This window comes from Phascolarctos cinereus, unplaced genomic scaffold (genome assembly GCF_003287225.1).
Source record: "Phascolarctos cinereus isolate Bilbo 61053 unplaced genomic scaffold, phaCin_HiC Scaffold_726;HRSCAF=1367, whole genome shotgun sequence".
Taxonomy (NCBI): Eukaryota; Metazoa; Chordata; class Mammalia; order Diprotodontia; family Phascolarctidae; genus Phascolarctos; species Phascolarctos cinereus.
The window spans coordinates 804,131-828,372 of NW_027556098.1; the positions used below are offsets into that span (position 1 = coordinate 804,131).

At 34.4% G+C, this 24,242-nt stretch overlaps 1 protein-coding gene across 4 annotated transcripts in view; it reads right to left on the reverse strand.

Moving 5' to 3' along the window:
• The window catches only part of CDKL5 (cyclin dependent kinase like 5), a 261,982-nt gene that overhangs the window by 57,579 nt on the left and 180,161 nt on the right, over positions 1 to 24,242 (reverse strand). For all 4 annotated transcript variants that reach the window (XM_021007395.2, XM_021007396.2, XM_021007392.2 and 1 more), the window contains 4 exons: positions 22,712 to 22,832; positions 20,123 to 20,182; positions 9,716 to 9,806; positions 6,597 to 6,786 (listed from right to left, as the gene is read on the reverse strand). In XM_021007395.2, coding sequence (XP_020863054.1) covers positions 6,597 to 6,786; positions 9,716 to 9,806; positions 20,123 to 20,182; positions 22,712 to 22,832 — 462 coding nt within the window. The remainder of the gene's footprint in view (positions 1 to 6,596; positions 6,787 to 9,715; positions 9,807 to 20,122; positions 20,183 to 22,711; positions 22,833 to 24,242) is intronic.

Consider the following 24,242-nt stretch of genomic DNA (forward strand, 5'->3'; position numbering starts at 1 on the left):
AGTACCTGAAAGTAATTGAGGGATACGTTTTACAAGAAAAAGAAAGAGATGCTCACTTTTGTGAGGAAGCAGTAGATGAGAAGACAGATGGGTTATGAAGATGGAAAAGACAAGGAGAGAGGGGGAAGATTAATGAACATGAGAAGAGGCAGACAGAGACTGTCTCAAAAGAATAAGGATAGTTCTAAGGATGTAGCCTTAGCATCCTAGTTACTGAGAAATAGTACTTTCCAGATGAGAGACTACAGACTAAGAAGCAGTGCAGGGCTTCCCTTCTGGTCCTTACAGAAAGTAACCAAGAGCTCTACAGTGTCTCATGGGTGACCTTCTGGCAGAAAGTGTGATGAGTCTGGAGGCAGAAGACATAAGCTACTGTAACCTTGGGTGAGTCCCACTTTCCCAATAACAACTCAGATTTCTCATTTACAAAATGAAGAGGTGAGAATGAAAGATCTCAAAGATTCCTTTCAGTTCTAAAGGAAGGCAGTGTGGAATAATGTACAGAGTACTTGACCTGGAGTCACAAAGACTTGGGTTCAGATCTCCCCTTAGACACTTACTAGCCATGTAACCCAGGGCAAGTCACTTACCCTTTCTTAGTTTCAGCATCTCCATCATTAAAATGAGGATAATAATACCAATGGCTCTTGCCTCACAAGACTTTTGTGAGAATTAAATACAATAATGTAAAGAGCTTTGAAAACCTTAAAATGTTTTATAAGGTAAGCCAGTTCTTAGTATTTTTATTTATGGCACTAAAGAGAACATATATGGGGAAAAGGAGGCAGATTGGATTGGAGACAACAGAATTATGAGAGCATTGAGGGAGTAACAGAAGAGGTATCTGAACACAGGGAAAGTAATAAAGGTACGGAAGAAATCTTCAAACTTAGTAATACCAAAAATAAGTGATGGAGATTACATTAATAACTACTGAATTATGTATCTATCTTCCCATCTATAGAAAATGTTTATGTGGTTCAGCTACATATGAATCGAGGATATCCTTAATGAGTATTTCTAAGGAACAAGAAGAAGGCTTTCCCAAGCAATATTCAACAATGGACCACTTTTTACCACTTCACAAATGAATGAAAGTTGTAGAGAAGATCTTATCACACTTACTATTCATTGATTACAAGAACAAAACTCCTTTTTACAGGCTCTCTTATAATAGTGTCCCTAGATCATTATCATCCAGTATTCCTTGGAAGATGTGACAATAGAAATAACCCTGGTCAATAACCCTCTGAAAATAAAAACCAAGCAAAGCATAAAACAGGGAGATGGGTGCTCAAAGTATTTACTACTGTGATGAAGGAGATCAGGGGAGAGATAAGGTTGAAGAAGGATTTCTTGTAGATAGTAAGGTCCTCCAGATGGTTCTGTTTACAGATGACACTGTATTGTACATCATGCAGCAGAGCTTTTTAGAACAGATCTCTAATCACTCAAAGGAGTTTAGCCATTACATCTACACAGGAAAGACCAAATGGATGAAGAATGCCAACTGCACATACTTTAATGTGCATCCTAATAAGTACCCTATAGAGCTTGCCCAACATTACATATTCTGACAGATAGTACAAATCAGAGGAGGAAAGCACTCTGGATTACTTCTGAGAAACTACCCCAAGCTTCCCATAACAACAAAAAACCCCATTTTTTTCAATACAAACATTTTATCAGTGATATTTTATTATAGCAGTATGGCACTAGAATACCACTGCCTCTGTGCAATTAAAGATAAGCTTCACACAGAAGACAATGGAAAGATGTCTTTAGTTATGAGTAGGTTGCATATATAACCAACATCCTCCAAAAGGCCCATCTGGAGAACCTCATCCTCCACAGGAAGTCCATTTTGGACCTAGACTATCCTCTGAACTTCTTCCATCATAGTGGCTATTATTTTTGGCAAGCATACATCTCCCTGTTTTAAGCCTCACCTGATGCTTATTATCTAAAAGTTAATAAACAGGGTTACGGTTGTTCTATCTTCCAAGGCATCCTAATGAGTTTGAGATTTGACTGGGAGACACTTTATCATAAAAGAGCTTGTAGGATGGCATTTTGTTGGTTATTTATTGCTAAATAGGTGGTTTGAAAATAAAAGGTTTGAAATAGCTTCAGTGGGCAGTGAGACAATGAATCATGTAAGACAGAATAAAGGATTGCCTTGTTGTAATGAGGGCCTGATTGAGATAGACAACATAAATCTGTCATGTACATACATGGTTGCATGACTTCTTCCAACAATGACTGGCAACACAAAAGTAAGGGTGGTGGAGACAGATGGTGGATGCAAGCCAAAGCTGAGATTCAGTAATGTATGAATTATAACAGGACAAGGAAGTAAGGAATTTGAAAATAGAGGACAGTGTGGACTAGAATTGGCTAACTATAGGGTCATGATTAGAAAAGAGGAAAGTACTCAGAGTAGGTTAATAGCCTGAGAAAATAAAGACCTTCAGGGTAGAGGGAGGATTAGAGGTCGTAAGGAGGTTTAGGAAGGGAGAGGCACAGGGAGAGACAGAACAATAGAAGGTTATGATCAGATAAAGGAATGTCAAGGTTTTTTGTTGTTAATGGCAAAATCCAGGTTGTGATAATCCTGTGTGTGTCTGAGGTGGTATGTAGGATTAGGTAACAGGATTTGAAGTAACTCTGGAATTAGGAAGTTAGGGAGTTTGAGGAGCTAGAATACTTGAATGTTAAAGTCCCCAGTATAGAGGCAGCTGTGGATGGAGTGAAATTCAAAGGAGAGATTGTTAAATGATATCAGGCAAAGAGTGAGTCTGGAAATGTCAACAGAGAGCAAAGAATATTGTGATCCTCATCCCTTTCCAGCCCTGCCCCGGACCATTATGTTGGAGAGTGTGAGTGAAGATACAGCCAGTTCTGGAGAGGATGGACAGAGAAGCAGTGTCTTCTGGGGAAAGTTAAGTTTCACTGAGAACAAGAAGATAGAAGAAATATGAGAGGAAGATGTCCAGACTAAAGGAAAGTTTGTTCACTATTTCCAGAAGACAGTGGAAAGGGTGGACAGGATTGTAAGTGGGACATGGTTGGGGTAGAGTAAAGGCAGATGGGGTGAGAAAACAGCAAGAAGGAGTTGGAGATATTTTGTTCCTAAGTGGCTAAGATTAATTCAGGGGTAGGAGAATAATAGGTGGTGTGAGTATGTTAGCCACTGAGGTAATAGTGCATGCTCACAGTCTTAAAGGGGTGCTATTTCTAGACAAGGGCCAAGGTCACAGAAACTCAGTAACCCTACTTGATCTTCTGGGCTGAAGAGATTGGGGAGGGGTGGACAGTGTTAAAGTGAAGCCTAGAGTGATTCCGTGGTCAAGTTTCTATCACCACGTCTTGAAATCATATGAAATATTTATTATGCGTAAGCCCTATGTCTAATAGTGTTCTAGGTTTTAAGGCAGAAATATAGTCTAGTTGCAGAGACAAGACTTACACGAGTCAACTAGGAAAAAGAATAAGGAATGTGTTAACATAAAGCAATAAATTAAATATAAAAGTTGGAAGGCACTATTTAGAGAAGGCTTCATAAGGAAACTCAGATTTAAGACGTGTTCAAGAATGGCTAGGCTTTAAATAGATAAAACTGGGGAAGGTTTCTTCATCTATAATTCTAAGGTCTGTAATGTGGATAATCTGATGATGGCGATTTAAGCAGATCTGATTGTCAGGAATGACTCAGTGAGTGTCCTGTAGAAAGATCACAAAGAATCACTATACAGCTTCAGAATTCAGTCTGGTTTTCTCTCTCTATCAGACAGTATTAACTCCAAAGTATTATTGTGCAAAGGGCAAAATCTTCTAGTGACAATTATAAAAAGAAGTTCATGACAACTTGCAACACAGCAACTTGCCTATACTTTTATTTCTGTAACTGATACATTTTTGTAATTTTGCTTTGTGCACTTAACTAAGTTATTTGTTGTATGCACCAGGTAACTTGGAAGTTAACCCTTGGGTGTTAACTGAAGTCAGTGTGGTATGCCCTCTCTTACTACTACTAAAATAATACTACTAAAATAACTTCCCTGGGAGAGACTGGATAATAGAAAGACTGAACTCTTGCATATGAGGGAGTATGTTTCCTGAAACCAAGGCAGTTTAGTAACAGATGATAATAAAACCAGACTTAAGTCACGGTTTTTTCATTTATTTCCCTTTCCTAATAAAATGTGTTCTAAAACACACTTACAGATAGAGAATTTAAATCTGTTCTCCTTTGAGGGGCTGGGCTTCCAAGATGATCCAATTATTAATACCACTAAAATTGGAGGAAAGCTGAATGGTGAAAATAAGGTTCAGTGTATGGGACAGATGCAATTGTTAACAAATTTTTCTTTATATTAAGCATTAATTTGTTGCCTCTTTGCAATTTCAGTTCATTGCTACTAGTTCTGCCCTCTGGAACAAAGCAAAAGAAGCCGAATCCTGAATAGGTAGGAGGAGAGAGTACCTAGGAGGAGAAGCTATTCCACAATGTCAGATACTGCAGAGGTCAAGGAGATTAAGGACTGGAAAAGAAAACCATTAGACCTTAGCAGAAAACTTTTTCAGTTGAGTGGTGACATAAAAAGCCAAATTTTAGAGATTTTAAAAGAGTAAGAATAAAGGATGTATAGGCAACAATTGTAGACAACTTTTTCAAGGACTTTGGCTAACTAAGGGCACAGAAATAAAAGGAGTGTTTGAATCTAGCGAGTGTTTTTAGTCCTCATAAAGCTTTTTATAAAACCACTGGAAAGAGATTCTTAGAAAATTTAAACATTTGGAATACCTGAGTGGTGCAGTGGATAGAGCACTGGCCCTGGAGTCAGGAAGATTCTTCTTCCCGAGTTCAAATCTGGCCTCAGACAGTAACTAGCTATGTGATAGATGGACTTGTCGGTCAGTTGTATACATTTTCCCCCTTTCCCTCACCTTACAGAAACAGGGAAGTTAGATGGTGGATTTTTTTTTTCAGGGAGGGTAGATGTTGGTGAATGAGTTATCTTTGAACATATATCTATGGGACATCCAATTGGAAGTGTTTAATAAGTCACTGGTGATAAAGGACTGGAGTTCAAGAGAGAGACTAGGACTAAGTACCTTTAGGAGATACCTGCACAGACATAATTGAGCCCAGTGGAGCTAATGAGATAGCTGAGAGGATCTTTGTATGTGTGCCAAGGATTATATGAAATGGAGCTAATTAAGGTATGAAAGATATGGAGAAAGAAGAAATAGAGAATATAAACAATTCACCAGAAGTGAATATGGGACTGTGGGGAAGAGAAATCAGATTATTTTCCATGACTGCTACTAGATGTCATATTATATCAGAAGTGCTTAGTTACTGTCCAAACTAGCCTTAAGACAGGTGAGGGAAAGTGGGAGAAAGAATGCAACTGGCAAACAGTCCATCTGTCACAGAAATTCAATGTATATAACTTCAAGAGCGGCTAAACTTCCTAAGAATCTCCTTTTTGTGCTTTTACTAAAAGCTTTATGAGTACTAGAAATAGAAGAAAGACAGCTTGAGACAATATACTGCTTTTTAAAAAACACATTTTTCTTCTTATTGGGATGAGACAAAAGCATGCCCTATAACAAGTACAATATGAATTATGAAGTGATTAATGCAAGGTGTCTTCTCAAAATTACTATTAATCTAAATTCCTACTGTGTAAAAGGTTAGAGGATAGGCATACAAAGACAAAAATAAAACTTAAAGGGCTTATATTATATCAATAAGCTAAAAATATTCATATATATTATATGTATATTCTCTATTTACATAGCTATATATTAGTTCTGGCCATATGATTTCACTGATATAGGGAATTTACAAGTGAGAAAACTCCCTCTGCTAATGCATGTCCTCTGCAGTTTAGAATCTTAGAGAGCTGCGGAAAGCCCTGACAGGTAAAGTGATCTGCCCAGGTAACACACATCCTTTCAGAGTTGGGAAATGAACCCAGGCCAGCCCTCTTCCTCCCTATCCTAAATGTCTATTCTCTATCCTTATTTCTATTCCTAAATAGCAGAGTGGCAGGGCAGACAGAGGGTGGGCCTCAGAGTCAGGAATACCTGAGCTCAAAGCCTCCGACATCTGTGAGCTGTAGGACCCTGAGTAAGTCCTTAAACCTCTGAGAGCCAATTCTCTCTAACTTGTAGAGAAGAAAATGAACTGTATTAGTAAGATAGTTCTTCTCTCACCATGAGCATTCACATATCTAATTCCTCCCAAAATATGCTATATGAATAATGTGATAGTTTTTGCAAAGATTTAGAAAAATGATCATACTTTAGACTTGCCAAGAAAAAAGGTTTAGAAATCTGAAATTTGTACAGTTTTGAACACACCCAAATTTGGAAACTGTGCATGATTATTTATTCTAGCTGTTTTCTCTCTGGTTATTAAGGAACACTTTATAAGATTTAAGAAAGAAAATACATAAGGAATTATAAATATTTTAATGGGAAAAAGAATGGAATTCAATAATTAGATTAGGACATGTAGATTTACTGAACAATGGTTAAAATTTCAGAGTATGGGTTGTTACCCCCCCGGCAAAATCCCTTACCCGAAGCCCATGGAAACGAGGATTGCTGTAGAAGAGCTTCATCTGCTCAGATGGAAGTGGTCCTAGCACCTTCTGAATAGTAAAAAGTTGGTCAATTTCACTTTCTCCAGGAAACAAAGGTTGCCCATCACTAAGCTCCCCAAGAATACAGCCCACAGACCACATATCTACAGACTTTCCATAGGGAGCTCTGAAAAGCAAAAGGAATAATTATCACACCAATTAAAGAAATAATACATATTTCCAAATTGTTTTGTTTAAAAAATGAAAGATTAGTATTTTAAAGCATCTCTAAGCATTCAAGGCAATAGAAAAGTGCCAAGTAGAGTGAGAATGCCTATATGGCAAGGCTGAAGTAGAAGATTACAGAAATTCATTTTGTCAGATGTTACATAAGAACACTAATGTATGTGGCCACTTAAAATAAAGATATTCTGTGATCTGTTTATTCAGTTAGTAATTCTCAGCATTTCAATTCAATTAATAGATATTTATTGAATGGTTATCATGTGCAAGACAATTGTGCTGGGTGCTAGTACTTAAAACACAAAAATGAAATCACTCTATCCTTCAATGACTTTACATTCCACTGATCTGAAAATTGTTCATACTTATACTTTAAAATCTTAAAGGCTTACTATAGTCTGATAAAAGGTATTTAACCTTATCTGTGTTGAAGACAGGTACATTTTGCTTCAGTTAACATCTCATTCATCTTACATTGCTGGGAAATAGTGTTCCATTTATTTTCCAGATAAAAGAAGTTTATCCCACGCAAGCACTAAACATGTTTTCATTTTTAACCTTCTCATGAGGAAATATGTACACTTTCCTGACTTTAAAATGAAACCTAATTTAAATGATATTCATGATGGTGCAGGGCTATCATTAAGGACAGCAATGCTCCCACTGTTTTATTAAATTATTGTTTATTAATATCTATTTAATTAATCTAATATTAATTAATTTTTTTCCTTTGGGACTACTGAGAAATTTGGGCTGTCTGTCCCTATACTAAATGATCCCAGAATATATTCTTGCTCTGAGTCTGCTGTCCTGCCAACATGACAGCTGTAAGTTAACATTTCAGTTCTTAGCACTGCCCCCCCTCCACTTCCACCACTTCTACTCATCTGTTACATACATGATTCCAGGTCCTTCTCTAGCTAGAGAATAGCTCCAAGTCCCTTCCTTCAGGTAAAGGACATGGATTCTGTGACAGACATTTTTTCTAAGGCCTTTTTTGCTTTTAGGTTCATAACTGTGTCCTAGATGGCTTAGACTATCTAAATGTTGATCATTAGAGAGAGAGAAAAGTGGGACCTTCCTGTTAGATAGGTGTGACATATTTGGGATTTTTCAAGTACATAAAAATGTAACTACAATTTTAAAATCTACATGAATGCCTAGAAGCAAAAAGCCTGGTACTTGTTTTAAACCCCTTGAGTTTGTCAAACCTTCCCTAGAAAACAATGAAAAACATACAAGTCCTTAAAAAATCATGATTAATTTCAAACAAAAGTAATTTAAGCTTTAAAAAAGGAAAATGAGGTATTTGAAAAAATTGAGAGAATATCTGAAGAATGTCACAATAACAGAATATTAATATAATTTCAACATATAACACAAATATAAAACATCTTAAATGATGACCAGAAAATTGCTTTCAGAAGCTGGACTATTAATATTTCAGTGGCAGCAGAAGTAATGGTTGACAAGAGGGAGAGAGGGGAAAGAAGAGGAGAAAGAATCTTTACTTTATATCTGAATTAGGAGATGACTATATGAGGGAAACAAAATAGCTCTAGCAAGGGGAAAGTTGCCTGATACATAAGCAGAAGTGTTTATGAGGCAGACTGAGTTGAATAGATTATATTATCAAACATTTTTTAATATGAGGGGTGAAGTTTCCAAAATCCTATATTAGTATACAACTATATGCTTAATATGTACATACCTCCTACCAAGTTTTTTAAAAGTCTCTTTAATAAACAAAATCCTATTGAATTAAAAATGTGAAGTTCTCAACTCATTTAAAGAAGTGTCCTATTTTTCCCGTACACAATCCTGCTGCCTTTTATCCCATGTCAACAGCCTAGGAACATAAGAATCTATCTGTAGCAAATAAATACCACAGTTTCTTACTTGCCACACCAAGAACAATTCATCATAGGCCTAAGAGATATCTATCTATCAATCTATGATGAATTCTTCTTAGTAGCAAATAATGTTATAATGAAGTTTCGTTATATCCAGATTCTCTTTAGGATAACAAAAAGGGGGTGGGGACCACATATACTAAACCACATACCAGAAGCTCTTTTTTTCAAGACCTGAGAAGTACTGAAAGGGCACTGAACAGGGGGAACTAATGAAAGAAATGCCAGCACACTGTGGGCAGCACTGATTGCCTACAGTGGGCTAATGAGTACAGTGAACATATTTTTTAAACCAAAAATCAGAACATATTATGGTCAGATACCTCTGTCTTGCTGCCACGATGGCATGGGGTTTTTATAACAGTGCACATGGCACAACAGTAGGAGGTCTTATTACTGCAAATGTTTCTGTTAATGTTCAGTGACACAAATACGCATCGTACATATCAAGAAAAAGATAAACAATATGAACTAGAATATATTTATTTTCATAAATGATCTCTATTTCTGAGGTACAGAAGTCTCTATGTTTTGTAGCTTTTAATCTTTTGCCACGTACATTTTTACCTTCTTGCTTACTAATTTGCTTTACTCAGCTATATTTGCCCGATATTGGAATTTCTAGCATATTTTGATGGTTTGGAGGGCTAAAGGACAAACTATTTGAAATGAGGACTGTGCCATACTTTCTGACACAAATGAGCCTTTATATTATGCAATGTAGTTTTTGTACCTGACTTAGTTTCATGCCTTTTTAAAGCTAACAAGAAGCAAGACAACATTTTAACCCAAGCTATTTATCTAATATCTAACTGGGCAATCATTCATAAATGCCCAAATAACAACTCAGAAACAATCAAAATCCATATTCCTAATCAATTCAAGCAATGCTTAGTTTTCTTAATGGCTCATAAAATATGATCATGACAGAGTTAGGCCTTATGGGAAATTATTACTTACCCAAGTAATAGCTCAGGAGAACGGTACCACCTGGTGGCCACATACTCTGTATAATTAGCATTGTTGCCTTCTGACAGATTCCGAGCAAAACCTAAAAGCAAAAAAGTTAACTGAGAAAGTATAATTCTTTAATTGCAGTATAAAGCTAGAATGCTTATGGGATTTTTATATGAGTATCTATAATCTTATTGATTAATATGAGAAGCAGTATGCAGAATGCTGAACATAGAACTGAGACTGGTTAAAATTCTGCCTCAGTAATTTAGTGGTTCCAATATATATAAAAACAGAGAAGACACCTGAATCCTTGGAACCTTAACTTTTTCATCTTCAAAATGGGGATAATGCTTCAACTACCTACATCACAGGATTGTTATGAGAAAAGTGTTTTGCACTCTTTAAACTGATATATAAATGTGAATGTATTATATAACATTCTTTTGCTTGAAGCCTATCCCTGAAGAGTAAATCTTAAAACCAATTAGATAGAGAGAAATGGAAGCAAAAGAAAACAACTGAAAGCAACTGTCAAACTCAAGTACATAAATTACTACATGGAAGGGCTTTTTTTTTAAACAAAAACTGCTTGAAAACTAAAAAGCAGTTTGACAGAAATTAAGTTTAAACCAAAATCCTTTAACATATAACACACACTAAACTCAAAATGGACGTATAAAAAAAATTATAAGAGAACAAAATCAGGTACCTTTCACAATCATGGTTGGGGAAGAAACCATTTTTAAAATACAATAGCTTTTGTTTTAATTTCACCTTCATTTCCAAAAATAGCCCTTTCTTCCCCTGGCCCACAGCATGTCATCCCTTGTAACAAAAAATTTAAAAAGGGGGAAAAAAAAGCAGTTCAGCACAACCTACCAATATATTAAGTGAGTCTGAAAGTATATTCAATATTCCAAAGCCACAAGGCCCCACTTCTGCAAAGAAGGGGGAAAAGTTCATTTTTGCAATGATTCTCCAGAAACTAGCTTACTGGTCATCATAATTGCATATACTGTTCAGTTCCTTTTTTTTTAAAATTGTTGTCTTTCTTCTTTCCATTTGTTGCTGTAGTCAGATTTCTGTAATCGTATTTTGTTGTCCCAAGTTTTCTGAATTCTTCATATTTAGCTTTCATATTCAGCATTTCTTTCAGGAGTTATATTACATTTCAATTACATTACCACAGTTTGTTTAGTTGTTCCCAAATTGATAAGACATGTACTTTGTCTCTAATTTCTATTAGTCTACTATAAATATTTTGGGATTCATGGGACCTTTCTTTCTGTTTTTGGCTTTCTTGTCATGTACACACGCAAACACCCAGTAATGGGATTTTCAGGTAGTGTTATGGCTATCTTAGTTACTATTTTTTGAATCATTCCAAACTGTTTTCCAAAATGGAAGCATAAAGCGTATAAATGTGAGCTTATGTGTAACAGTGCCTGTTCCTGTAGCCCCTCTAAACATTGTTTCCATTTTTTGTAATTTTTTGTGAATCTATGGGATTTGCATTTCTCTTATTATTACTAATATGGAACAATCTTTCATATGATGGTTATGTAAGCCAGACCTCAAACTAATTCAATAGTCTGGTTTCAAGAACAGAACAAAATAAGGGACTCATAGTCCATCTCTAATAGCTATCAAAAGAAGGTTTACTGAGCAAGAATACAGCACTGCTCGTAGTTGGGCTTACCTTCCCTGCTTGTGTTGCCCATGCTGTTTCAAGGAAGGAGTCAATACCTTTTAAGAAAAAACTAGCCTAGTCTGTGTGGAATTGGGCCTTGGGATACTGCCCCTACCTTACTTGTTAACAGTTTGCAATTCTTCCTTGAAAATTCTTTGATTACTTATACCCTTTGGGGAATAACTCTTGGTCTTTTATGTTTGTTAATTCCCTATGTATATCACAGATATCAAACACCTAGAAATATATTATACAAGAATTTCCCTTAACCAATAGCTTCCTTTCCCGGTTGTAGTGATGCAAAATTCATGCAAAAGCTTCTCAATTTCACGTAACAGAAATTATGTATTTTATTTTTTGTGACTGATTCAATTATGAAGAGAATTCTTTACCAAAAAAGGGCTAAAGATTGTAATAGACAAAATAGGCAATGCTTAGTACTGAAAGTCCTTCACAAACTGGCTCAAACCTATCTTTCTAATTTTATTATATACTCTATGATGCAGCAAAAAAAAAAAGTAGCTTTCTCTCTGTTCATCACCCAATGCACTTCATCTTCTATCTCTATATCTTTGCAGGGGTGTCCCCCATTCCTAAAAGGGACTACTTCCTCACCTCTAACTCCTAGATGCCATCACTTCAAATACAATCTGATACACAGAGCCTTTCTTGATTCCCCTCAATTGCTATGTTCTCCATGTGAACTATCTTATATTTAGTTATCTTGTATTTATCATGCATATATTTATAGTGATTATACTTATACATTATATTAGAATACCTATACATTGGGATGGGCCTATGGAAATCATCCCATGTACTATACAGCCAATTTCTCTAATAAAGGTTTCATTTCTCAAACATACAAGGAACTGAGCCAAATTTATAAGAATAAATGCCATACCCCAATTGATACATTGGTCAAAAGATATGAACAGGCAGCTTTCAGGGGAAAAAAATCAAAGCTATCAAGTCATAATTAAAAAAATGCTCTAAATCACTAGTAATTAAAGAAATACAAATGAAAATATCTTTGAGGTACCATTTCACATTCATCAGATTGGCTAAAATGAAAGGAAAGAAAATGACAAATGCTGGAAGGGACATGGGAAAATAGGTATATTAATGCACTACTGATGAAGCTATGAACTAGTCCAATCATTCTGGAGAATGTGGAACTACACCCAAAAAGCTATAAAATTGTACATGCCCTTTGACCCAACAACAGAACCACTAGGTCTATATACCCTAAAGAGATAAAAGAACAAAGGAAAGGAATCATTGTATAAATTTTTCTGGTTCTGGTCACTTCACTTTGCAACAGTTCACACAAGTCTTTCCAGGTTTTCCTGAAACCATCCCCTTCATCACTTCTTACAGCACAATAATATTCTTTCACATTCATATATCATAACTTGCTCAATTGATGGGCATCCCCTCAGTTTCCAATTCTTTGCCAGAACAAAAATAGCTGCTATAAATATATATTATATAACAGTAATAAAGATAATCAACTGTGAAAGACTTAGCTACTCTGATCAATACAATGATCCATCACAATTTCAAAAGACTCATGATGAAACATGCTATCCTCTTCTATATAAAGGACTGATGAACTTAGCATACAAATTGAAGTCTTAAAAAAAAAAGAGGGGGGCTAACATGGAAATTTTTTTTGTACTACTTCATATGTATATAGGGAGTGAGTATTGTATTTCTTGCTTTCTCAATGGGCAGGAGGAGGAGAGACTTTGGAACTGAAAATAAAATAGAAAAAAAATTTTTTAACTCAGGAAAAAAAAAAGATGACCTGGGTTCAAATTCAGCTTTTGAGTCTTATCAGTTGTGTAACTTTTAGTAAGTAGTTACCTTCTCTCAGCCTCAGTTTCAACATCTGTAAAGTGGAAATTTAAATTCAACATCATGGGCTTTTTCTGAGGGCCAAATTAGACAATCAGTGTATAATAACTTCTAAAACTTAAAGTGCTATACAAATATTAGTTGTTTTTGTTACTTAAAAACTTTTTTTTTAAAAGTATGAGTCAGGGGAAAAAATGTAAACATCACTAAAAAAAGTCAATCTCTGAATAAATGAAAAACTAATTATGTTCCTGGAAAACAGATGATGAAACATGCCAAGTTCCTTGAAGCAGAAAGCAAGGGGTCTTCTAGGGTTGAATGTAATCACTGTTTCAGCTGTTTTTGCTTGTTTTTATTTGTTACAAGAGAATATTCAGTGGGAGATGGGGTCCCTTCCAGATGTGATTGTGATGTCAAGACTAAAGGCATAACCAAATTATATTCTTAAAAAAACAAATACCAGGCTAGTCTTCAAAAATGTGTGACTTCATTGGTGTATTATTCCCACAAATGACACAGACTATCAACTCTATAAGAAGTTTGTAGAAGGCTTTTATAAACTGCCAGGCTTAAAAAGCTCATTACCTATTGGCCAATCTTCTAGTGATGACCCTTTTTTAGGGTGATCTTTCAACAACAGACTTGCAAGTCTACCACAGGTCACACCCTCTAGCCTCTTCCAGCTTGCTAGAATTTCAAATTTCAAAGAATACTACTGTAGCAGTTTGGGCTATTCACCTATACCAAAGAAATCTGTTTTTGAAGTTTATATCATGCCTTTGTAACCTTCTGAAATATAGATTTTGGCTGCCAGTAATCTCTAGAAACAGAAGAGTTTATATGGTGCAGAGACTTAGAAGTTAAACTAGAATTTCAACATTAATTTTGAAAAATCTCATATTAGGATGGTAAAGAGCCTATGTTAGTAACAATGCTGGGAGTAATTATAAGCATTTTGTAAGAATTGATAGACTAGGGGCAGCTAGGTGGCACAGTGGACAGAGCACTAGCCCTGAAGTCAGGAGGACCTGAGTTCAAATCCAGCCTCAGACCAAACACTTGACACTAGCTGTGTGACCCTGGGCAAGTCACTTAACCCCAACTACCTTAAAAAAAAAAAAGAATTGATAGACTATAAGAGAACTGCAACTAGTATATGAGATAAAGATAAATTTCAGATTTTAGTTATTTAATTATATTTTTAAAAGAAGTGAAAATTAAGATTATTTTTTCACAAATCTTATCCCTGCGACATATAAAAGAAAGCTGAAAGGTAGAATACTGATTACTACAGATGTTTAATTATTGGCATTTGGGCTGGTTAGAGGTTAAAAAATGATAGACTACCTGGCACCCCAAAGTGAAGACAAAAATGAAGAGATGGATTATTTTTTTAAAAGAATTTAAAAGAAATTTTCTACTTAAACACTAAACAAGATAAGCATTCCCATATACAAACAGTACAGAAAAAGAGGAATGTACATGCAGTCATGAATCTCTATTACACACAGTTTATTTTTTCATTTTAAGTATATAACAAATTCAATATATTATTTTCAAAGCTATTTTATGGAGCCTTCAGATTTCATTACCTAGTAAAGTTCCAAAGTTTTGATTATTACTCACTCATTTATATTATCATTATATATAAATATAATAAATAATAAAATAATATTAATAATAAAATAAATCAAAATAATATATATTTATGTTATCAAATATTATGCCTTAGAATGCTCTACCAAGCAGCATACATACCACTGAAGTTTATTACCACTCTGAGTTTAGCTGACCTGATCATTTTATAGGTAGTAACCTATAAGGAAAATTCTATTTATTCCTATGTTCTCAGTGGTTTTGTTTGTTTGGTTGGTTTTTGTTGGCAGTGGGGTTAAGTGACTTGCCCAGGGTCACATAGGTAGTACATGTCAAGTGTCTGAGGCCGGATTCGAACTCAGGTCCTCCTGACTCCAGGGCTGGTGCTCTATCCACTGCGCCACCTAGCTGTCCCTCTCTAGGGTTTTTAATAGGAATGTGTGCTGTATTTTGTAGGGGTCAACTGACTGGCGCTGGTGAGGGTAATGTAAATTAAAGGTCACCAAGAAGTAGGGCAAAGCAATTCTACAATCAGGCATCCTGGGCTAGTCACTGTGAAGCCAGGTTCTAAAGCTCTTAATCTGAGGTCCAGGTTAAGAAATTAAAAATTGGAGAGTCTAAAGTAGAATGTAAAATGATTAGGATTCAGTCTCTTCCTCATCACTGATAACGGTACAAGTAATTCTGATCATAGCTACTCTGTGTTATTTACCTGTTAAAATAAGCATTCTTTACCAAATATTTATATTTGATAAAGAGACATAAAATACCAACAACATATTTTGAGCCATGTTAAATTTTATTTGGGCAATCTTAACTGTATTCAAATGCAGTTATAACAAGACAAAGTTCCTTCTTAGAGGCTATAGTTTTGGCACTCACTAAACATTTACATACTCACTGTCCTTTCCCAACTCAATTTCCTATTGTTCGCAAATAGTTATCACCAGAGTACCATCTGCTTTATACCAATATGTAAAAGGATCACAGAGTAAACTCCCATTTTAAGACCATGTGAGTATAGCAGAGGAAAAACAGGATCTTAGGATTAGGGTTAGGGTTAGAGCACAATTAGGGTTATAATGATCTTTAAAGGTGTATGAAGCATCAAAAGCCCTTAGTGCTGAAATAAATTCAGGTGATCATTCTAAGCTATGTCACCAATAGCCAGAGTTTCAACTAATAAGAAAAGATTTGAAGAGTAAAAGGGGCTTGAGCAAGTCAAACATTACATATGTGTGTGTGTGTGTATTTTATATATATATATACATACACACACATATACATATAAAATATTTCCAAATAAAGATTATAATGGAAAATAAAAATGAAATGCTGATATACTTTTGATAGCTGCTATTCTACTATCAACATACCATGACAAACAAAAATCAATGGAAATTAAGTCAAAATCTATCAGTATGTCTAAATCCATAAGGAAGACTGTCCTCACTAGCATGTCAATATTAATAAAGTGAAGATTTATCAATGGTAGAAAGAGAAAAGAACTTAAGCTAAGTATGTACCCAAAGGATTTAATAAAGACTTTTAAAAACATAATGAAGAAGAAGAAAATCCTGTTTTTTCCACACAAGGACTCAAAGAAGGTGCTCACATTCATTTAAAGTACAAATTTAAATGTATGAACAAAGGGAGGGGAACTTTATGAGACAGAAACCTTAAGAAATATCAGAATTTGTTTGAATCGTACTTATCACAGTTTTCAATTAATTTGTCTTTACATCAACAACCATAAACTGTATGTACAACATTACATTATTTAGTCAGAATTCACTTAGTGCTCATAATGTCAAATCAGGATTTTTATGAAATCATTTTGTCCTTCAGATAGTCATTTATTAGCACTTGACTAAAATGTTATTGTTATTTTTATACAACCTGTGATTTCACTGGAGTAGGGAACTCTAGAGGAGGAAATTCACCAACTGAGATTGGCACTGTCACGTTGAGTTACAATAATGTATAATTAATTACCACAGGAGAAGAAAGTTAAAACATCTTCAAATAAATGTGGTAAATAAGCTCAACAGAATTGAGTTTATAATACGAAGCATCAAATAACTGGAAGTAGTTCTAATTTTAAAGTTTTGTCCACATGAAGTCAATGCATCAAATATTCTGGTTAAGTCTGGAGTGGATGGAGCAGAGATTGCATTTCAAGTGTAAAATTTTGTGAAAAAATTCAAATGCTAAAAATGTTTTGTTTGATTTAGTAGCTTTGACTCTCAATTATCTGCAGAAACTTGGGTGCTTAAGCTTAACTATTTGATATTTAAACTTATTAAGTTAATATAATTATTTAGACAATCAACAGTTTTTATCCACAAAGCACTGATATTTCAATAGCATTTACACTGTTATGATTTTTAATCTGTTCTAGGCCTCATTCAATCAGGTCTGTGTCAGAAGAATTCAATCTATGTCAGAAGAAAAAACTAGTCAAAATGATTTTGTTGTCTTAATGTGACTGAGGACAAATACTTAGGGCATCATAGTGATCAAAAATCACTAATTCTGCCTTAATCTGTTCCACATTTCAACATGCTTTGGGCTTATTGTGTAGACATTGCTTAAGTCAGTTATACTACACCTATTACCTCCGAGTGGAATAACATAATTACTCATTTAATTCAATAATGATCCTAGCTAATAATTACAAAGTGCTTTTAAGATTTTCAAAATGTTCTTCTACACAAAATATCTTATTTGATTCTCAAAACACCCCTGAGAAGTAGGTGCTAATACTACCATTCCCATTTTACAGAGGAGGGAACTGAGACAAAGGAAAGTTAAATGACTTGCCTAGAGTCACAAAGCTAGTAGTAAGGGTCTGAGGCAAGGCTTAAATTCAGTTCTTCCTGACTCCTGCTCCACCATTCTATTCAGTATACTACCTGGCTGCTGCAAGCTTACCAACTCAGTGACAATTCCTTTTTAAGAGATTATAGAAAACTGGAACACACGTAAAAATCAGTGTATAAAAATAAGTTTTATGGAAAAATTCAAAAGTAGAAAGAAGTTCTTAAAACTTTACTTCAGTTAATAAGATTATTTTCAAACCTTAAAATACTACTTAAATATAGGCTACTATTATTAATGGTAATAACAACAATAATAAAAATCACATTCTAATGATTTATTTCTGTCTCTGTATAGAGCCTTTTGGGCGACAACATAAAAAGAGAGAACGGGCACTGTAGGAAGACAAGCTAATTGTACGTAACAAGTGCTTATTATGTGCACACTGGGTATACAGTGTGGCATAAAATAAATTTCTGCACGTGATTTAAGAAATGCTTTAATTTTAAAATGGTCTTTTATTTAGAAAGTATTGCTAGACCAGCAGAACACTTTTTTCTATTATTAGAAAGTCTATAAGCATGTTTTCTATTTGAATTTTCTTTAGAAATTTCACTAATCTTAGAGCTCAAGCAAATTATGAACCCACACAAATATCCACACACAGAAAATAATATATAATATATATACATAAAGCCTCAATAGGATTCAGTTGGCAATAATCACACCTGTGGGTCAGAAGGCAGCTAGGAATCTACAGATTCTGAAAATTAAAATTCTAAGTACATGCAGGGAAAATTCAAGAGAAAATTCTTTCATTTCTTGCATTTAGCCTTTTATTTCTTTCACACTGATCACAGTACCTTGTCTAAAAGTATGGTATAATACAAGGAACACTGAATTTGGAGTTAGAAGACCTATGTTTGAGATTTAGCTAGACACATCAGATTTTCTCTATATCTCTGTCCCTTAATTTCTCTGAATCTGTTCACTTGCTTGTAAAATGATAATAATAATATCATAAACTACCTATGTTCACAGAGTAGCTGTGAGGGGAGTCTTTTTGTCACCTCTAAAGTGCCAAACAAATGTGAGCTATGATTATTACTATTATGAGTACAATGCTCAGGATACAACAGGTTCTCCAAAAAGTTGGCTAATTTGAAAGACATCAAACATGAAACTATTCTTTCTAAATATACTTACTAACAGAGCAACAGTAAGCTAAAGACTTCCATGAGACAATTTCTCACAGGAAAAAATTTCTGGATACTTAATAACTTGTAAAATATTATTAAATTAAAGTGATAACTTATTTTTCCTCCTAGTTGTGGCATAAAGTGAAAGCAGGGATCCTACAGACAAGATTGACAATCCTTTTAATACTCATTTCAAAAGTATTAGATGCATTGCTTAAGTACTTCTCTATTCAAACAACTAGTTTAAGGATGTTTTGCATTCATTTAGGCATGGGGAACAAACTACATTTTTGACTACTTTTATATAAATGAAAATATCATGAAGTTTATACTAAAGGTTATCTTGTTTAGTACATGGGCTCATCAAACTTCCTACCTTATAAAAGAAGTTCTTTTCTCCAGTACTCCAATTTATAGTTTTGGATATACTTCACTGAATAATTTTAATCTGAATTTTTAAAGTACCTAGTATCATGTTCTATTCAGCTGGATCATTCAATAAATAGTATTGTATTCCCTTGCATGGTTGCACAAATTAAACATAAAACCCTAGTGAGTACGGATCTGTCCAATCACATGTGGATTATTTTTAGCATTCTATCTGTAATATAACTAATAATTAGAAGATGTGACAAAGCAATAAATGAAAATCGACTTAAAAAATCTCTTAGGCCTGCACACATATACAAAAATATATACACATATAAATGACTTCTTTTCCAAAAATCAGTCCCATCACAATTCTTCTTTTTTGGGGGGGAGAGGGGTAATTGGGGTTAAGTGACTTGCCCAGGGTCACACGGCTAGTAAGTGTGAAGTTGTTTGGTCTGAGTCCGCATTTGAACTCAGGTCCTCCTGACTTCAGGGCTAGTACTCTATCTACCACACCACCTAGCTGCCCCTCCCATCACAATTCTTACCAGCAATAAAAAATCTGTCACCATGTTCCCAGGGAAAATACATTATTAGCATTATGAGGTGCTGGGTTTACATATGTATTAGTTTACTTGCCTTCTGAGAAATAACCATAGAAAATACTGAACACTATCAATCTACAAAACAGATTATTTTTCATAATACAGAGGCCAGGATCTCCTATTATATTACATTTCTCAACAGAACACATGACAGTAAGTTTCTCAAATTAAACAGGTCCAATTGATAAATGGTACTTTAATGTATCTTGAAAAAGAACTTACCTTACTATTCCAATAAAGAATATAATCTAATTTCTTTTCAACTTACCAAAATCACACAGCTTCAGGATGTCACTATGACTGATTAAGAGATTTTCTGGTTTTATATCTGGAATATCAAATTGTTTTAAAAAGGTAAACTATTTTTAATTTTTATCAGATTATTTGTTTATTCATTTTAACTGCTAAATTTTTTAGAAAGTCAAATAATTTGAATAACAAGCCATGGCAGTAAAAATCAAGGAAACAAGTTTCATGTAAAACACGCTAAAATTTCAATTAATTATTGTTCAACAAATAGGCAAACTACAAGTTCAGAATACTTTTGTTGGTTACTGCCCAACTCCTCCTCCCTTTCACTCTTGAGGGTGTTATATTAATCCTAAAACAGAGCATAGCAAAAGCCTAACGGAAAATAACAAGTGCTTAGAGAAAAATAAATTTTATAAAATGACTTAACATACATATTTCTAAATTACTACATATTTCTAAAGATAGAAGACAGAGAATGAGAAACTCAATAAAGCGTAAAAAAACCATGAAAGAGCAAGGCTAAATAGAAATTCACTAAATAGAAGTTAATAATTTCAGTATTAATAATAACAGTAATACTGTTAACAGTTCTTCTTGAAGCTGTAATTTACATACAAAGCATTTAGCAAGTTGGCATGTTCTTGATTATAAACTATAATGCTTTAAGTCATACTAAATGAATGAAGAAAACATCTCTGATTTTTACCCTAAATGTTAAAGAATACAATCTAGGAAGATAGAGGAAGAGGCTATTAAAATTGTTTAAATATCCCCCCTTGAGAGATACACTGCTTTTGCTTTCCTTTAATCAGACTACAATGTTCATTAAAATATTAAAGAAAATATTAGCTAGAGCACAAGCTAGAGGTGTGAAAATGTGCATGAGGCACAGCATCCTAAGGGTTGTGATTGCTGGTTTCCATTCACATCCACCATGTAACTGACCTATCAGCTTTCATATCTTCCACACTCTGCATAATGAGATTAAATCAGATGTTTATCAAGATTCTCAAAACCAATGCAAAAGGACAAGATGTTATCAGCAATTAATCATCACAACAGTCACTGAAAGCTCCAATGATCTTGCCAGTTTTTCACAGAAGAGAACAAATGTGATGTGGAAGACAGAAAAAAACATGTAAGTGTACAACACACTATATCTCCTTATTTCACAACAACCATGGTCAATATTCTTCATGTCCTCTACACCTTTTAATTATTTCCCTGGTTTTACTTTTTAACTCCCAATAAATATTAACAGCTAACATTTATACAGCACTTTAAGGTTTGCAAAGCACTTTAAATATATTATCTCATTTGATCCAGTGCTTAGAATAGTGCCCGGCACGCAGGAAGCATATAATAAATGGTTTTTGACTTTATTGAAAAAAAATATTTGTGTCCTCAGCTAATTATGCAATCCTAATTCATTGTTGCTTCAATCAATGTCCAGCTCTATCACTGGAGAGTGAGAGGAGATAAGGGGATTGAAAGAAGGCAGACCAGGACAAGTAATTTCCTTTCACTGTCAGTAAGCATCCCTTACAATAGTAAATGACAAGAAAAACACGATGTCTGAAGGTTCACTACTCTTTTTCTTGACACTAATGGCCCATGAGCAAACCGGACAATCTTTTACTTTTAATGACCTCAGTATAATTATTCAATGTCAGATTCCAAATCCTTAGTGCAAGGCTGAGAGTAGGAGAGGAAGGGGGAAGAGAGATGTCAAGTTAGAGGATGTTAGTCCAGAAAGGGGACTGAAAAAATGGATACATAAATACACCTAATACCTATCTCACAGACTCATTGTATGGCTTAAATGACATAATGAATGTTTTGCAAACCTTGGCATGATATAAATGCCAGCCACTTTTTATGTTTGCTTTTCTCTTATTCTTTGCTATGCATTAATACATGAAAACATTCAGCACTAGGAGTAAGAACCAATCCAGAGATAATCTCTTCTGTGTTTCTATGATATAGTTATATTCAAATTTTTTTTAATTGCCAAGCATTTTTTTCTGCCTCCCCTTTCCCCCTTGGGGAAAAAAAAATAAAAAGATCTTGGACCAAATATGCATAGTCAAGTAAAATAAATTCTCATAATGGCCACACACAAAATTGTGTATCTTGAGCTATTGTCATTACTAGTACTGTCGGGTATAAGTGCTGAGAACTGGATAGACGATTAACGAAAAGCACCTACAGAGTATGAATATGGGTTGGTACCCGGCCTTTGTGCTATTCCCAAGAGCTCTTTGTTCCTTTATTCAGGGCTAGCTTTAAAAACCTTTGTATGTGGGGTCCTCCCCACCACTAAGAGTTCTCACAGCTGTTAAAGGATCTAATCATTCAGGCATTAAAGCATGTATGTCACCACATCAAATCACTTTCTGCATCACAAACATCTAGCGAAGCACAAGCTGATTTGAAAAACAAAAATTTCTCACATTATTAGTGAAAATGAAAATGTTTGTGTACCACTGCCACAATACTTTTAAGAAAAGAGAAACTCAAACATTATGTTGTTAACATCTTTTTGGAATTTCTTCTCTTCAATTAGTTCTAGAGATATGTTAAATTTAGAAAGTTATACACTCACCTCGATGAACAATATCATTCTTATGGCACCAGTGAATTGCCTTGATTAGCTGGTAGATATAGCTTTTTACTTTTTCAGGTGGAACTCCATTGGGCATTTCTTCCAGCAATTCAAGCATATTCTGAACATCAAGTAGATAGATATTATTAGCTAGTTTCAAAAATTTTGTATGAACACTTTTAATGGATGATAATCTACTCAATTCATGACATTTTTTAAAAATCTTTTTCTAGAAGGCATTGCACACTACATCAAGACTTTGGTTAAATTATGACTTTCTTTTAAATGATATTCCGCATTCCATTAATCCCTAATGCTAGCCCAAGTATTAACCTTGTGCTCTTGTACTTTTCTCTCTTCTATAGCTATGAAAATATTTTTACCAAAAACCCTAAAGAAACATCTTAACAATATCTCCCATGGAAAAGAGATATAAAGATAAAATGCTTTAACATGTGAGGAAATAATATATTGGACATTTGTCACTTCAAAACAATTCCTTATGCATCCTTATAAGGATTTTAGAATACATTAAAAGCACAGGAATCCCTGTAGTTAATCGGGGCAGGAGGGAGGGGGAACCATCCTTTTAAAAATACAAAGACTCCCAAATCCCCAAAATAAAAAATTAATATGCATAATATTTGAAAAATTAACACAGGTCAAAGAAACTATAGCTAAAGAAAAATTAACAAAGATCAAATCACTTGAGAAATAAGATAATTACGCATTCTAGAAGCAGAATACTTTCCTAGATTCCTAAAAATGTTGAGCTTACACTATCATACAGAGGGGGAAACAGAGGCCCCCAAGGAAGTAAACTTACACAGCAGAATGTAATTCTGGTGAGGAAAGGGAATATTTGATTTTTGGCTTGGTATTCCCATCATGAAATACTGAGCTGGCATATAGTAAGCACTTATGTGTTGAATTGTTTAAAGTGATTTAGGTTATTAGTTTTAAATTAGAATGGAAACCAAGCTATACCACTTATTCCTCCCCTACCTATGCTCTTTCCACCCACCGTACCTTCATCATCTCCTACCTATCCATCAAGGTCTAGTTCTGGTTCTACCTTTCTTTCTTCTAGGCTTTCTTTGTTCTATTGCTTCTGCTAATTCCTCTTTTCTGAAATTGAGAATTTTTTTGTTACAGGCACTGTTTTTATCACTTTATCACCTACTACTACTTTGAACTTAATTGTTTTCTAAGTGTCTTCTCTTTGAAATAAGACTGTAAGCAATGAGAAGACATGTCTTACATTTCTCTTGTATCTTTTTCCATACCAAAAGCACTACACATGTACTGTTTAGTTTTTTTATTTTAGACTTAAGTTAAATACAAAATAAGAAAAGGAAAAAAGCGTGTAATGTGCACAGCAGAACATAAGAGAGGATTTAAAATATATACTAATAAGTTTTCATTTCAAGAAAGCCTATATAATAAATACTACACTTTGTGTTGAGAGCTATCTTTGCTTTCTCGTAAATTCTCTTTTGTTCTCTGTTGTATACTTTTTACTTTGTTCTTT